General features: G+C 48.7%; 1 protein-coding gene across 1 annotated transcript in view; it reads left to right on the plus strand.

Moving 5' to 3' along the window:
• dlgap1b (discs, large (Drosophila) homolog-associated protein 1b) overlaps window positions 1–17,571 on the plus strand; it is a 71,268-nt gene that overhangs the window by 47,700 nt on the left and 5,997 nt on the right. Inside the window, exons 8-9 of the mRNA XM_063912580.1 lie at window positions 16,280–16,659; window positions 16,746–16,828. Coding sequence (XP_063768650.1) covers window positions 16,280–16,659; window positions 16,746–16,828 — 463 coding nt within the window. The remainder of the gene's footprint in view (window positions 1–16,279; window positions 16,660–16,745; window positions 16,829–17,571) is intronic.

Consider the following 17,571-nt stretch of genomic DNA (forward strand, 5'->3'; position numbering starts at 1 on the left):
AGGGAGAAGGACTACCAGCCGTCTGACATCTCTTCGCAATACCACCCCATTTGACTTCTCTGACCTCTCTGAGGACTTGGTCGCTGGCCTTTGATGCTGAACGGAGGTACAGTTGCTTGGTGTGACAAGAATCTCAACATCTCTTACGATGTATGGTCCAAACAAGTCAACAGATATAAACTGGAATGGCGCAGCAGGTCTTGACCTTTCTACTGGCAGATCACCCATCACTTGTTGGCATACTTGAGCTCTTGCCTTCCCTGCAGTGGATGCACTGGTTGACAACTTTCTGGGCCAGCCTTCTACCTTGGATGACCCAAGCCTTTTGCCGCATCCTTAACAGAGTCCCGGCAACCCCTTCATGACCTTCCTGATGACTTTGGCGTGCCAGTAGAGCTCCTAGCCAGGTGTCGAAAGGAACCAGTGGAACAGCCAAGCAGTCTTCTTTGAAATACTGTATTCGGCCTCCACACAGTAACAGCCCACTAGCTCCATCCTTGTACACAACCAGCCGGTCTGTTGTGGTGCTGGGGAAGGTAACTCCTTCTTGTGCTGCTAAACACAGATCTCGGAATGAGTCCTCCCTCTCGGCCGCAGTGATGATGCCAACCAATGGGACTGCCTCCCACTTTGGTCTTCCCCTGGCTCTGCAATGAAGAAACTTCTTTGCCGCCCTCCAGACCAGCGCTAGTGACTTCATTAGTCGTGTTAGGCTACTGAACCGCTTGATATCCAACAGGCTTGAAGCTGCAACCTTGGCTGGTGGCCTATGCAGATCCGCGGAGGTCGAAGTTGGATCCTGCTTGGGCTCCTGCCTTGACTCCTGCTTGGGCTCCTGCTTTGCTCCAGCCCGGGTAAGGGCAGCACCAAAAGCCTTCTTTTGGATGCGTGTGAGGTTCTCTCTCGCTTCGGCAGCAACATCCTTGGCGGACTTCACTGGCCACTCACTCTCTGGGAGACTTAAGAACTTAGGACCCAGCTGCCACTCTGTGCCTTCATCCAACTCTCTGGGGCTTGCCCCTCTGGAAATAATATCCGCTATGTTGAGTGGGCCAGGAATCCACCACCAGTCTTGGACGTTCGTGCTGCCTTGAATTTCCCCAATTCTATTTGCGAAGAACGTCTGGTAGCCGTAGCTTTCGCGTTGGATAGCCCCCAGGACTGTCTGGCTATCAACCAGGTGGTACCACCTCTCCACACGAATTCTGCAGTGCTTCTGGAAATACTTCTTCAGACGGCAGCGTAGACAGCTCCACAAACTTCAGCCTTGACAGCGTCCCCCTTATGGTCTAACGGCGTCAGCCTGGCTTTGGAATCAACTAGCCGTATGGTCACGTCTTGTGGCAATTTCCACCGCAGGTACAACACAGCGCCGTACGAGCGCTCACTACCATCGGAGAATGTGATACCGCAGGGCTCAGCGGATGGGTCAGGAGGTGTCAAGGCTCTGACGAAACTCACCCGACCGAGCTCAGCATAGTCCTCAAAGAGGCAGACGGCATCTTCCCGGAGGCCCTCAGACAAAGGTACGTCCCATGTATTTTCTGATGGACTATCTTTGCCCTTTGCTTCTTGGAAAGCTCTCCTCACCAAGATGGCTCCCTTCTGCTTGACAGGCGTCACAAGACCAAGGGGATCGTACAGTCCAGAGACTTGACTTAGGAGCTCTCTACGAGTGAGTGGATTTGGCACCCGTGCCCTTACTTCATCTTGCAACAGGTTTTCTCCCAATCTCATTTTCTTTTTCTTTTTAGAGAAGTTCACAGCCACCATCATGCGAAGTTTGTCACTCTCTGGGTCATACCCAAGACCCAGAGCTTTATTGTTCTCTTCGGAGAGTTGGTTTGGAATCACTGAGGGTTCTTTCCTCTCCAGGTCTCTGTGTCCTGGCCTCCCACTTTGGCCAGAGTAGACCCACGGCTTCATGTAGAATCCGCCGGCTTCCAGGATCTTTTCGACATTAGCTGTTATTTGCTTGAGCTGACTCGGGTCGTTGTGCGAAGTCAGGACATCATCGACATAGGCGTCTTGTTCCAGCACACGGCGCTCTTCTGCAAGGTGGTTGAACATTGGCAGATTCGCCGTCTCACGCATGGCGACTTGTGCGATGCAGCCTGCCGGCTTATCTCCGATGTTGACCCTCGTAATCGCCTTTTCAGTCCTCATGAATGTTGCTTCGACAGCCCTCCCTATGTTGGGCAATGTTACTGGATCCTCTATCCAGGGATATTTCGCATGCCAATGTGGCTTCTCACTGTGACGATCTCCGGTTACATACGTCAACCCACTCTTTATTTGCTCCAGCTCCCGCTCCTCAGAAATGGTCATCTCTTTCCCCCCAGGTTGACAATGTCCACATCTACAGCCGCCGCACCTGGGCTCACAGGCAGCCCCAATGCTGTCCCACCTCCACCAGTCCAGGAAGTCTTTGCTGGCCGCACACGTAGTGGCTTGGGTGAGTGGAGGCTGTTCAAGTGAGCCTTTACAGATGATTTCCTTATACTCTGCAGCTGCTGTCCGCATGGAGCGTGCAAAATGAGTTCTGGAGCCATGGGCCGTGATTGTAACATCTTCCAAAAGGTCTGGATGAGAACCACCCACTGTCGTCCCAAGGGGACCATCCCACAAGACAAGGTCACCAACGGAGCGCACCTTCTGAGGGACGAGCTGGCCTTCTTTATGGCTGATGAGGAGCTTGATTTTGGTGGGACGGACCAGTTTATGGAGGGGAACGTCAGGAAATATTTTTTGCAGTCTCTTGGGTGGCACGTGCCGATTTACTTCTGCGATGCTATTCAGCCCATAACACACAAGCTGGTGGGATCTCAAAGTTCCCTTTGAAGTTGTGACCCGGATTTTCAGTAGATACCGCTTGGTCTCAACTGTTACTTGCATCCCGCCAACTCCATGGACTATGAGCGTGACATCCTCACTCCGCAAGTTCAGCTCACCTGCAGCCTCGTGAGTGATGTAATTGGTGTCGGATGCCAAGTCTATCAGGGTCCCAAGCTTCTGCCCAGCATTTGCAGTGACTTCGAGGATCATCATTATGACTGGGAACTCATCAATACCATTCTCCGCCATGACTGAACTGGATGTTTTTGAGACAGAATTACAGAACACATTTCGACACCGCTGAGCCAAGTCGGGGGCCAGGCTTGTCAGGAACTCTTCCTGGGTCTCTGTGTACTTTTTCAATTCGCCTCTTGCAGGGCTCGGCCTCAACTTCCTCAGCCCATCTCTTTCTCTTCCAGCCTTGGAACAGATGTAATAGTGATGACGTGGGCCTTGAGTGTCCTTACACCCCTCGCTTTTACACAAAAAGGTGGTCTTGCACTCTGCATCATTGCCGTGAACCTCGAGACACCTCCCACAAGCACCAAGTTCCTTAACTGCTTCTTTCTTTTCTGCACTCTGAGCTCTTTGAACTTCTTGCAGTAATACAGCTTCCTCCCGTGGCCTCTATCTCCACAGCAACACAAGATGCTGGGAGCTTGAGGAGTTGGTGGACTTTGTTCGGGCGTGCTTTTGTGGGATTCTTGCCTCTCTCTTGCTGGGATCATCCCTTAATTGATCCAATTGCTCATAAATCTTCTCCTGACTTTTCAGAAAACCAAGGAGCATGTCGAACCTGTCTTCAGGTGATACATCTTCCTTCCCTTTTGATACATAGACCAGCCACTCCTTCTTTAAGCTTTCAGGCAGCTTGCTCTCCAGGGACTTTGTGACGAGAGGATTTTCCAAGGCGCCCGTGTTTCCCAACGCGCTGAGGTCATACAAGGCTTTTTCAACAACCTGGATCAAGTCCCCGATCTGCCTGGGTTGGTAGCTTTTCACCGGTGGCAGTGCCTGCAACTCTTCAACAATTTCCAGGGCAATTGCTGTTTTATTTCCAAACCGGTTTTCAAGGACGCGAAAAGATTTCATCCGCCGTTCCATATGTTGACAGGCGAAGGTCCCTCGCTACCTTTTCCTCAAGGCTATCCAACAGCTGGAATTTCCTTACCTCCCGGGAGCCGGTAGGTTCCCCTTGCTTTTGGAGTGCCTCCCATTCCTTCTTCCAGAGGTAGAAGTTTCGCTTATTTCCATCAAACTGCGGGAGTACTGTTGGCTTCAATTTGATAGCAGGTGTCCGACGTGGCTCTTTTCCTGGGGACCCATCATTCTCCAGCTTCGCCTGTAATAGGGTGGCTTTCTCTGAAATCAAGTCAAGCAGCCCAACCTTCCACACGCCTCATGCGCTGCTGGAAGTCAGGCCGCTCTTCATCTGGGACCCAGCGCGTCCATTTGCGGATGGCTTCTTTTCCTGCTCTCACCAGCCCCTCAAGGTTACTAAGCATCAATTCATATACCTCCAATTTCAGGCCAGATTCCTTTTTCTGCATCCGCCTCCACACTCCCTTTCAGCTGCCCCCAGTGCCAGGGACCAGTTCAGGGTTGCCAAACCTTCCCCATAGAACCCTCAGGACAGCCTGCTCCACCTCCTCAAGTTTTTCTTCACATTATTGAGTTTTTAAAAGTCTGCCTTAGCCTTTTGGCGGCTTCTCCCCACAGGAAAATTTTTCCCCTCCCATTGCTCCAACCCCCTCGCTAGGCCCTTTTGGAAGGCTTTTCCCCCGTTTTTGCCATTTTTTTCCCGACTTTAGTAGGGTTGCCAGCGGGGGAAAAAACCCTGTTTGGGAGTCGTTCCTTTCCCTTTTTTAATGTCAGGACTTTGACTCCATTTTGGGCTTTGGAAACGAACTTGGAAAACGTGGGGTGGATCAGTTGCAGGTGGGGCGTGGGTCGTTGCGGTGGGCGTTTGGGTCCCCTGACTTTTGAGGGGGGCGTAGATCCCCTGATGGTGGGACGGTGTGCCCCCAAATGCAGAAGTGTAGCTGGTTTTAGGGCCTTTTCAACAGCTGAGTCGGTTTTCCTGTCAAATGTTCCCTCTTTTTTTGGGGTGCTTAACCCCCCCGATGGGAGGCACCAATTCTAATGTTTTAACTGGGGTTTATCAATGCCCGGCTTTTTGATCTTTATGATTTATTCCTTTGTAGCCCCGACCGTAAGGTGAAAAACCTTTAAAAACCCGAGAACACCAAACCTTTTTAAATTTGCCTCTCTTTAAAATAGGCAGGAATCACGATCAATTTCAAAATGTTTGCTTGAAAACACTTATAAAAAAACCCCTAAAATATAAATAAATACCCATGTATAAAAATAACACATTTTTTAAGTAAACATTTTGCTTTAACCCCCACAGATATTTTAAAATTTGCCTCATTTTCTACTACGAGAACCACAATGAGTGACTGATCAACCACATGGATCACTAAACAGTTAAATTGTTAGCAGCATGTTTAGCACACCATTTTTTCCATATAAATATTTACAATACATATTTACTCCCACCAAGTTACAATGTGCAATTTCAGCAATTCATTTTAGACAAACTTCATATGATCTAGGACTATGCACGTTTTAAACCATGGCTTTATGCCAATCCATCACAGCAGTATTCCATATCAAAGAGCTAAATACTGAATTAAGCAAACTACAATAAACTGACTAACCAACGTTTCCACAATACATTCTGCACTACCCGTGAATATTTACAACACAAAAGCAGATACTACCGTGCACAAACACAAATGACTTTCCCGCGGCAGCATTCAAATGCGTCGTCGGCGTCCATCAAACAATCAACAAGTGGCACTCGCAACAAAGTCTTAACGTAGCGATCTTACCGGCTGTCTGTTCAGTCTTTGAATAATTGGTACCAGATTCAGCACAACTTCGGAAGAGCTCGATGAGAATGCCGCCTCTTACTTTTCTCGTGCTTTACTGACGTTTGTCTTTTTAAACAGATCTTAAGCCGGAACTGCGTGCGTCTTCTTTTCCTGCTCGAGTGTTCCCATGCGAGTGATAATTAGTTCCGCTTGACTGCCGACGACGAAAAAGGGGCGTTCACCGTGACATTAATCCTGGTAGTCACAGTTTAAAGAGGTCCTGTTCTGGTTTTGGGGGTTTTCCTGTCCCTGTAGGGTGGTCATTTCAATTTAAAGTGTAAGATGTTGGATAAAGAATAGAACAATAATCAGATTCTGAATTTGTGATTATATTAGAATTATTGGGTCTTTGAGCACTTTTTAAAAACACTATTATGATTATTATTTATTTCCAATTTTAATATGTATTTAATTTTTCCTAATACATCAAATTCACACCCAATTTCTAGATCAGAATTCTTAATTATTTCTAATTTATATATATTGATCCTTAATAATAAATGTTATGATTCAACAGTCATTTATTTTTCCGTTAGTCCATTCTGCTTTATCACCACCAGAGGGCGCCACCCCCTGGTGTTAGACTAAATCCAATCCTTTTTGATGCTCCAACACACAAGTTATGTTGTAGTTTATCCACTTAAAAAATAACTTTAGCTGCCTTTGTGTCTCATAAACCTTTAAAGTGTGTGTATGAAAAGAGTGAATAGTGATCGACACACACATGCTTTGCTTCATGTACGTGCCTGAGAGACGTGGAGATCAAACGATGAGGTGGAATTCTCCTTTGAGCTCCATCAATCCCTCATGCCATGTTTGTTCTACACACGCAATCACACACACACACACACACACACTCTGGATTTAATTACAGGGACAGATATAAAGCCTTGCCTTAGCAACGTATGCCTCTGCATGTGAAATACACCTGTGTGTCAGTGGATCAAAGCTGCCATCCTCTCAGGTGGAATTATTATTCAAAGAGGGGATAAATTAAACTGGTGTCATCTGTCTCTGACTCCTCACACAGACACACACACACACACACACACACACACACACACACACACACACACACATACACACACACACACACACGCACCTGCATAATGCTGTCATCCCACATGCTTTGATACTTGCAAGTAGGTGTGTTTGACAGGAAGCGAGGGCTGGGTTGAGGCATGTGGTGACACACCAGCGCTGCATGCATGTGGAGGACAAAGTGGAGTTGGCAGTCGGTGTGAGCATGCGGGTGTGTGTGTTCATGTTTTGGTGTTAAAGTGTATGTGTGTGTGGCTGCTCCGTTTGCAGCTGCAGGGATCAAGCCTCGATGTGGGTAAACTGTGATTTGGCTATCTCCCTTCCTGGAGGAGATAAATCCTAACCATGCTGGTGTGTCAGCCACTCAGTAATTACTCGATCCTGTCACGACTGTCTGAGAATGCGAGCCAGTGGGAACTTGCTCTGTCGCTCTTTCACTGACACGGCATCACTCGGCATCGCCTTTATACGGTCATGAGATGCAGAGGGATTGAATTAAGTTTGAAGTTCAGTGGATTTACTTCCTGTTGTTCTCGCTTGACACAGAAACTAAACTGTAGCAAACCAAAGAGAAACTTAAACATCATTTTGCTCTTAAGGCTGACTACTGTTCATATTTACTCAGAAATGAGCTTCCATGGTGGTCCCGGAAAGGGAGGGATTGTAGTAAAAGTTACCTTTGAATAGATTTTTGATTCAAAGAGGACATAATCTGCTCCTTTTCAGGTGTCAGTATGTAGTGTCTCTACTTTAAAGAGTCCTCTCCTGCTGATGTTCAGGTGTATATCAGTATGTAGTGTCTGTACTTTAAAGAGTCCTCTCCTGCTGATGTTCAGGTGTATATCAGTATGTAGTGTCTCTACTTTAAAGAGTCCTCTCCTGCTGATGTTCAGGTGTATATCAGTATGTAGTGTCTCTACTTTAAAGAGTCCTCTCCTGCTGATGTTCAGGTGTATATCAGTATGTAGTGTCTCTACTTTAAAGAGTCCTCTCCTGCTGATGTTCAGGTGTATATCAGTATGTAGTGTCTCTACTTTAAAGAGTCCTCTCCTGCTGATGTTCAGGTGTATATCAGTATGTAGCGTCTCTACTTTAAAGAGTCCTCTCCTGCTGATGTTCAGGTGTATATCAGTATGTAGTGTCTCTACTTTAAAGAGTCCTCTCCTGCTGATGTTCAGGTGTATATCAGTATGTAGAGTCTCTACTTTAAAGAGTCCTCTCCTGCTGATGTTCAGGTGTATATCAGTATGTAGTGTCTCTACTTTAAAGAGTCCTCTCCTGCTGATGTTCAGGTGTATATCAGTATGTAGTGTCTCTACTTTAAAGAGTCCTTTCCTGCTGATGTTCAGGTGTATATCAGTATGTAGAGTCTCTACTTTAAAGAGTCCTCTCCTGCTGATGTTCAGGTGTATATCAGTATGTGTGTCTCTACTTTAAAGAGTCCTCTCCGGCTGATGTTCAGGTGTATATCAGTATGTAGTGTCTCTACTTTAAAGAGTCCTCTCCTGCTGATGTTCAGGTGTATATCAGTATGTAGCGTCTCTACTTTAAAGAGTCCTCTCCTGCTGATGTTCAGGTGTATATCAGTAGTGTCTCTACTTTAAAGAGTCCTCTCCTGCTGATGTTCAGGTGTATATCAGTGTGTAGAGTCTCTACTTTAAAGAGTCCTCTCCTGCTGATGTTCAGGTGTATATCAGTATGTAGTGTCTCTACTTTAAAGAGTCCTCTCCTGCTGATGTTCAGGTGTATATCAGTATGTAGCGTCTCTACTTTAAAGAGTCCTCTCCTGCTGATGTTGTGATGTCACTAGTTCCGGAAGTAAACAAAGGAGTCATTTGCAGACCATTTACATGCACTAAACCCTATATAAGTCACAACAAGACAGCAAATAGGGTCCCTTTGAATTACTTATAGCTTGTGAAATTGAATCTGAAGTGAGAGGGATGTAAAATGTTTGTCCTGCAATATAAGATCCGCCACTAGGGGTCATCATAGCCTCAGACGCTGCCAGACAAATGTGCTTAATGTGAATAATTGTTGAATTTGGCCCTAGAAATACTTAACACAACACTGTAATGTAGCTGATAAAGAACCCCTATGCAGATAAAGGGCACCTCAGGGCACCATGCAGGATCTGCTGCATCATGCTATCAATCATGGGTAATTACTGTACATTTCCAACGACTTGAATCAACAGTGATTTCCTGCCTGGACACGCTGTGAAGCAGAGTAGAAGTCACCGGGATAAATCTGCAGGACTTAAGGCTTTTATCCGCGGCTGTGAGGTGTCTCTCGCGTGTATTTACGACTTAATTGGCCTCCGGCTCGTTATGGCCCCGGAATGCTTTGATTGTAGCCATTTAGGGAGAAAAGACACAGGAAGAGGATACTCGTCCTGCAGGAGAGAGCGGAGAAAGGAGAGGAGGAGCTGACAGCAAACACAAAGAATGGCTGCGGCATCGGACCCCTGCTGTCAGAACACACACACACACACACACACACACACACACACACACACACACACACACACACACACACACACACAAACACACACCAGTAGTTGGACTAATATGTAAACGGCGCATGTCAGATAGACAGGTGGACAGGGGCTGCTCTGTCAGGTTTGGTTGCCGTGCGTCCCTCCCATTCCCACTTATTGCTCTTCCTGTCTCTGTTTTGGCATCAGAAGGAAGCAAAGGAAAAGCAAAGCCTGGGAGGATTTCCTCACTGTTTGCTGAGGCTGATCCTCATGGCTCCTGCAGGCTGGAGCCGGGCAAGGCAGGAGGAGGGGAACAACAGGGTTAAAAAACCTCTGAGATGTGAGGGGGAAACATGCTCTCTGCTCTCGACATCATGTTTGAGATCAAGTACTATATTTAAAAAGTCACAAAAGGGTCAAATTATTTGAATATTTCATCAGAACTTTGTTTGTCTACAGCAGTGAAATCTCACATGTATAAATACACACTTAAAGGACATTTTTCTGCAGAATAACTAAACGTGTATACTTTAAGTACATTTTGCTGATATTACGTTAGCACTTAAGTAAGGTTTTCCAGGCAGGACTTTTTCTAGTATTTTGCAATGATGCATTTACTTTTACTCAAGTAAAGCATCTTAACTCCCTTAACTCCCTCCACCTCTGGTTTTAGACTCTACTTGACAGCTTGTTGCTCTCCCTGCTGCAGAGGGAGTGTTCCTCCAAGGCTGTGTGTGTGTGAGAGTGTGTGTGAGTGGGTGGTTTTGTGCTGTGCAGTGTGGGAGGTTAGGATCCAGAGCAAATTAAAGACCTCTCTGTGAAAGTCCCAGACTCGGCTACAGTAGTGTGTGTGTGTGTGTGTGTGTGTGTGTGTGTGTGTGTGTGTGTGTGTGTGTGTGTGTGTGTGTGTGTGTGTGTGTGTGTGTGTGTGTGTGTGTGTGTGTGTGTGTGTGTGTGTGTGTGTGTGTGTGTGTGTGTGGAAGAGACCCAGCCCTCGCATTTTAACATTTTTTTTCAACCCGTCATTAAAGCTAAGCCACATCTCACACACTGAGAGACAGCGAGAGGGAGAGCAGGAATGCATCTCCCTCTTTCTCCTCCCTTTTTTCTTTGAGCTTTGCTGCTTCACTAGCCAAGGAAAACGGGGAGGGCTGATTCCACTCAGAGAGGGGTTTTTCTTTTTTTTTAAAGACACACTTAGACCCCTCCCCCCTCCAGGAGAAAGAGATGAATGGGCAGAGGAATGTGGGAGACAAACGAGGCTCTCGGCAGGAGAGTGGGAATGCTGGAGAGACCATTGTTCCTCCCCCGGCAGATTGTGCGGGGAGTGGATGTAAACAGGAGAGGGAGAGAGGGATGTGACAATTCACACCTGGGAGAGAGAGAGAGAGAGAGAGATAGAGACACACACACCCCCCCCCCCCCCCACACACACACACACACACACACACACTGCCTATAGCTGCCATCTCGTATTTCCCTCCTCTGCCCCCCCCCCCCTTCAACAGGATGTATAGGGTCAGAGGGTCAGGACTGGAAACCACAAAAGACAGTATGCGTCAGTGTAGCCTGGTTCTTGTTGCAAATCCCCCTCATAGCCCCTCTCCTACCTCCTACCTTTCCCCTCTCCCCCCCACTCTTTCCATCTCCTCCTCTCCATATAGGAAGGTTTTGGTTTTGGGCCCAGATGGCTTTAGCATGCCTCTGGCGGGTGGATTAAGACCGCCAGTGTCTCCTTTCCATGTGCAAGTGGTCAGGACAAAGAGCAGGGGGAAAGGAGGAAGGAATGTAGGGGGGAGCAACACCCGCCGCTGCCGCCGCGGATGTTTCACGACGGCATTCCTGACCCAGCTTGTAAAAACCCTCCTGTCATTTTATGCATCGAGCTAGGACTGAACTTTTGACCACATTCTGCTGCATTTAAATGTAAATAGAGGCCGATCCTTCACATGACAGCGGCTTTGTGTTCGGCCCCGTTGTCTTTCCGTCCGTCTGGCTGTGACTCTGCTGTTTCATTGCTTTGTGGTTTCTATAACTCCTCAGACTCCTTGAGGAAAGTCTGTGATGTTTCTTCTTTGTTTTTCTCCCGGAGAGACAGTGTGGTGGGTATTTCTAGCCGAGCGGGGCAGTGTTATCCACTTAGCAGCCTCCACTATGACCCTGTCCTCCCCTCTGTCTTTAACTCCCACACCCTGATCTTGATTTACACCCCTCATGATCGTGCTGTTAGGTATGCCACCAGTTGCCCGTGCTGTCATTGCCAGCACATGCGATGTGTCAGTCTGTCTGCCGCTAGTCGGTGAGCAACGCTTTGGGAAATGAGTTCAGTGAAAGCATGCATGAGATGTGTGGGCGTGTTAGCTTTAGCGCTGCGGCTCAGGCTCAGGTTTATGCCCGGCGAAGCAGCTGGAATGTACAGGAACTGAAATCCTTCTATCCCCCTCCTTTCTATTATTCTTTATCTCTCTCCCCTCTCCTCTTACATTCACTGCTCCTCTCTCTTTCAACCCCCCCCCCCCTGCAGGCAGGTCTTTTTTTGGACAGAAACAAAAGGCTGATGTGTCTGTTCATGTGGCGGAGGACTAGTCGGGGTAAAAGCCCTTTGCCAAGAAGCAAACAGAGAACAATGGGAAAGGCCTGGAGGCGTCAGAGGGGCCGGCCTAATGAGAAAACTGCCATGGTGTAAAGGAGGAGGAGATTAGCTCACAGGCCTCAGGACCGTACAGCGGGATTGCATAACTATATCACATCCTGCGTGATTGCTAATGCTCTCTAGCTGTTGATGTTGATGATAGGAGGAAGTACGGTGGCCCAAAACAAGAAATTCAAGACCTCTTTTTCAACTGGACAAACCATGTGATGCATGAACAGAAGACTGCTAACACAAGAAGCTCAAATCTCTTTTTAGTGTCCCCTGGCGCAGAAACTGCAGCATGTTTCATCTAATGGAAGTGTTTAAAGGCACCTATTAAAGTGTCAGTTACATTTTTCAAAAGCTGTGCTACTTCCTCCAGAGGTAACCTTCCAAACGCTGCGTCTCCAAGGCGGTAGGGCTCTTGAATAAATGCAAAAAGCTAAGTGTTTGTGAAATGATTTCCCTCCCCTCTCAGCATGTCTCTCCCCGCCTGTCACTGATTGACAGGGAGAGAGCGTCCTGCCATAAAAGCAGGAATGCAGGTAACCAGGCTGTGTGAACTTGAAGCTTAGGAAAGTGTGCTAAGTGAAGTGGATCTGTTGCTCAACAGCCAGCAGCTGCCTGCCAGATTTAGCGGCGGCTGACAGTTGTAAACACAGTCTTATCTGGTGCTTCGGGAGGCTGCCAGCACCGTTACCCTCTGTTGACACGGCTCTCCGTCAGAGCGGGAGGCTTTGTGATAGCGCTGGCTCTGATGTGTATGTGTCGGACACTGGGACCATTGCACTGAAACTCCCCCCCCAACATGCTAAATATATAAACTGCCTCCATGTTCCCCTCACACACACACACTCAGGCTATTGTGTCTGAGAGAATTCAGGCATCTGGAGAGCCTCTGTGGTGACCTCCGACCTCGGCTTGCTGAGAGGCACAGACTGACATGAGGGTCTCTGCGAGGCTTTCAGGTGACTCAGACTCAGGCTCTTAAAGGAGCAGTGTGTGTGGTGTGTCTACAGGGCTTGTTGTGTCTCTGCAGTGGTGTACTCATGTACTTTTTTGACATATTTACTTGCAAATATCATACTTTCTACTCTATTTCTACTACTTTTTATTATATTTTGATCCTAAAAGTGTGCTTCTACTCAGCCTCCAGCAGTCAGTGTGTACAGTAACTCATGGGAGTTGTTTTGACTCATATTTCTGCATTGTTGTGCACAGTGTAATGTCCCCCTGTGTGAAACCTCCAGCTTATTGTTATCTCTTGACACCGTCCCGGAAACCCAGTGTCAAGCGTTTCAGACGAGGACAAACTGGTCGGTGGAGTTCAGCTGCACAAAGCACAGCTCCGGGGCGTACTGGAGATTCATTTACCACACAGTCGACCTCTCTGTGCTGGTGTTTATGTGATATTTAATCTCCACTAGCTGTCTCTCCCTGCTGTAGTGAGGTGGAGCTGCAGAGAGTAAACAAACGGCCGACAGAAGCCGCTCGCTGCTGGTGAAACGCCAAGCTAGCTGCATGTTGCTGTGAGTCTCCATGGTGACCCCGTTACAAAGGACTCCAGCTGTGTGTGTGTGTGTGTGTGTGTGTGTGTGTGTGTGTGTGTGTGTGTGTGTGTGTGTGTGTGTGTGTGTGTGTGTGTGTGTGTGTGTGTGTGTGTGTGTGTGTGTGTGTGTGTGTGTGTGTGTGTGTGTGTGTGTGTGTGTGTGTGTGTGTGTGTGTGTGTGTGTGAGAGAGACACAGAGATGGTCAAATGGACAGACGGAGACAGGCAGTAACTCACCCTCCTCCTCCTCGGTCTTATTCATCCCCTCCAGCGGACCCTCATCCCAAACACAGTGCAGCTGGGCTCAGCTGTCAATGTTCCCCATACGGACCGCCCGCCCGCCCCCTCCCTTTCCGGGCCCTTTTTGTATTTGTTTGGACGGTGCTGGATTTGCCCTTGGCCCCCGCGCGAGGGAGCCCAATCCAGTGCGCTTTGAAGTATCACAGTAATGTGAGGAGTAAAGTAACTTAAAGTAACACCAGAGTGCAACAATGAAAAAGGAACTGAACTAACGAAAAGTACGACACGTCTGTTTTGCGAAATGTTTAAATTGTTCTTCCCAGCTCCTGAAAGAGTTTAGCAGTGTGTTCAGAAGGGAGGGGGGTGAATGGAGACGCTGCTTTGTCTGCGGGGAGGGAAGAGGGCTTTCTTTAGATTTTTATGAAGCCCAGAGGTGGCTGAGAAGAGCCGCTATTCACACCGCCGTGTCGGCATGGGACTTTTGAAGTATTTGTCAAAAGGAGGATTTGGCGAGGGCCACTGGAGGTTCACAAACTCTCCTCGCAGCAGGCTGCTCCCACCTCTGTGCAGCGCCTGTTCTCCTCGAAGGGAGGAAGTTGTGCTCGGTTCACGAGAGATTCTGAATGACGTCTTTCTCTCTCTCCGTGATCAAAGCTCCACGGACATGATGTTCTGGAGCTTCTGTTCTCCACCGCTGCTGCTGGAGAGTCTTCCACATTCCTCCTTAAGGGTCTGAAGGATTCCTGCATCACATTCCTACTTCACTGTGTCCTTGACTGTGTGTGTGTGTGTGTGTGTGTGTGTGTGTGTGTGTGTGTGTGTGTGTGTGTGTGTGTGTGTGTGTGTGTGTGTGTGTGTGTGTGTGTGTGTGTGTGTGTGTGTGTGTGTGTGTGTGTGTGTGTGTGTGTGTGTGTGTGTGTGTGTGTGTGGGAGGTCCATGGCTGTGTGATGCATCCAACGGAAATAATTTCTGTGCAACCTGGAAACATCTCCATGTTTCGGCCCCTCACTAAAACTGGCAAGAACTAGATTTACCAATATCCCTTTTTTTCTGAGAATTTCCCCCCTCCTGTAGGTTTGAGGCTGAGACTGTGTGTGTGTGTGTGTGTGTGTGTGTGTGTGTGTGTGTGTGTGTGTGTGTGTGTGTGTGTGTGTGTGTGTGTGTGTGTGTGTGTGTGTGTGTGTGTGTCTGGGCATGTTCCGACTCCCGAGTGTTTATTTAACCTGTCTTTCCTCTGTCATTCTGCGGCCTGTCTGGCTCTCGCAGTGACATCTCAGCTCTGAACATGGCGCGCCGTCTCCTGTTTCATAGATGCAAACCTTTCCATCGCCTGATAGGAACACACACACACACACACACACACACACACACACACACACACACACACACACACACACACACACACACACACACACACACACACTATAGGGGATGGAAGCTCTCCTTTGAGCCTCAGTGCCTGATAGGGGCAGGACCTCGCCCTCCCTGTGAATGCATGTGTGTCTTTTTGTTCTCTTATTGGTCGGACCTCTCTGAAGATGTCGATCAGAGGGCAAAAGCTGCTCAGATGTTGTGTTTGGCAGCAGCTCCTGCATCCGCAGTATCCCTGAAAACATGTGAAGCATTTAGCCGTAGAACGAACCACAGTAAGTCATCTCCTTTTGGTCTTACCTGTGGCTTGTTACCGCACCATCAAAGCCCTCTCAGCCACTGTGATCTCATCTCAACACGAGCTCTCATCCTGTCTGACTCTCCGGCTTGTCAAAACTTGACAGAGATCTCGTCTGGGATCATACGAGGGAGGGAGATGAAGTCAGCTTCTCCTCGATGTGTTGCAGCCTCTCTGTAGCTGTCAGTGAAGTGGCAGGACACAAAGAGAAGCGGCATCCCACTCTAACAGTTTTAGCCTTGGCTGTTTGTGCCGGGTGTGGCTGGCAATAGTTGTCTGCCGCACACAGAGCAGCCATGCAGCCACGGGAGGATGTTTTTCTGCTTTGGGGATTAACAGGGATGCCTGTGTCCTAGTTTAGCTGCAGAGAGAGAGAGGGAGAGGGAGAGATGGAAGGAGAGGGAGGCCTAGTTAAGGTGATGGCACCGGTTCAGGAAGGAGATTCCAAGACATAATGAAGTTAGGATGTTCCTTTCTTTAGACAGTGTTTCCTCCATGTCTCCATGCTTTAATGTTCAAAAAGCTCTATTTTTCTCATGCAACTTTTCACCCTCCATCTGAAACCAGGGCCCAGGTTAGATGGACACCATGATGATATTGTTCTGGATGCGTACAGTCAGTGCGTACAGAGCAATCTAGATCAGTGGGTCAAGTGGCTGATCCTATTACCAGACAAGGTTCAGATTTGTTAAGGTTGCCTCTAATCTACGGTCCGTTCTGACTCCAGGGAGCTAAGACTTCTGGGAAAACCGTCCGAGCGTCAGCTGTCAACAAAGTCTTGTGCCTCTCAGAGCGGGATTCATCTTCTATCATCCACACACACTCTCCCTCCCTGTTTACCTCTTGTTTCCTGTTACGCAAACCAATCAAACACCCTCTCTCTCTCTCTCTCTGCAGTGTCATCATGCATCACCACCTACAAGAAGACGCCCCCACCGGTGCCCCCGCGCACCACCCCGTCCAAACCCTTCATCTCCATCACGGCGCAGAGCAGCACGGAGTCGGCTCAGGATGCGTACATGGACGGCGGCTCGGGCGTCCGCTCTGGCATAAGCTCCCAGCCGGGCCTTTCCAACTCCACAGAGAGCATCGACAGCATGAAGGCGCTGACGGCGGCCATCGAGGCGGCCAACGCTCAGGTGCATGGCCCCGCCAGCCAGCACGTCACCAACAGCACCATCACCATCACCGCCACCACCTCCGCCGTCGCTCACGTCTCCGCCGACAGCAAGGCGCAGAGGGAGGCGCTGCGCAAGTGCCTCTCCATCGGGATCCAGGTCCGTGAACCAGGCGGGTTTCTAAGTTTGAAGGATCTAGTTTTGAATAGTTCTGACAGTTCCCCCCCCCTCTCCTCTCCTCTCAGGTGGACCCGGAGGAAGAAGACGGACCGATGGAGGAACTCTCCAAGTTCCAGTCGATAGGAATCCAGGTGGAGGATGAGCGATGGTGAGTAGAGAGGAAGGGAACAAACTGGGATGGGAGGGAGGAGGCCGAGAGGATGCATCTCTAGGTGATAGGAAAGGAGCTTTGAGACTTCCTTCATTACCTCCTTAAGACTAGGATACACTGGACCATCCTTTAGGGAAGGGTGGTCCTCTCTCCTCAACCTGTGACAGTGAAGGAGTAGTGGTTAGGGGAGGATGATGGGAGCTGATTTTGGGACAACCTTGGACTTGAGGAGACAGAGGGAGTTGTGTAGTGCATGACCCCCCCACCGCGCTGGCTTCCGTGCAGCAGCTGTGCCCAGATCATGGTAGTTTTGGCGTCAGAGCCCCCTCAGCCAGGGGCCCCAAGTGACAGCTGGGCCCAGAGGATGTGGTGCTGGGAGCTGGGGAGCTGGTGGGTAAGGGGGGGGGGGGGGGGGGGGGGGGGGTGAGTTGACAGCCATCTGTTGCTGCAGTCATTGTGATTCAGGCGTGGGAGGGAGGCAGGGAGGGGGAGAGAAAAAGGGAGGGAGTTTGTTTAGCTCTGCTGTGCTGTCAGTTCTCTCTGCAGTCGGAGCCAGGAGTACTCAGATCTGTACTCGAGTAGAAGTAGAAGTACTCAGATTTGTACTCGAGTAGAAGTAGAAGTACTCACATCCTGTGTAGAAGTACTCACATCTTGAGTAAAAGTAGAAGTACTCAGATCTGGAGTAAAAGTAGAAGTACTCACATCTTGAGTAAAAGTAGAAGTACTCAGATCTGGAG

This window comes from Eleginops maclovinus, chromosome 21, assembly GCF_036324505.1.
Source record: "Eleginops maclovinus isolate JMC-PN-2008 ecotype Puerto Natales chromosome 21, JC_Emac_rtc_rv5, whole genome shotgun sequence".
In the NCBI taxonomy this organism is placed as follows: Eukaryota; Metazoa; Chordata; class Actinopteri; order Perciformes; family Eleginopidae; genus Eleginops; species Eleginops maclovinus.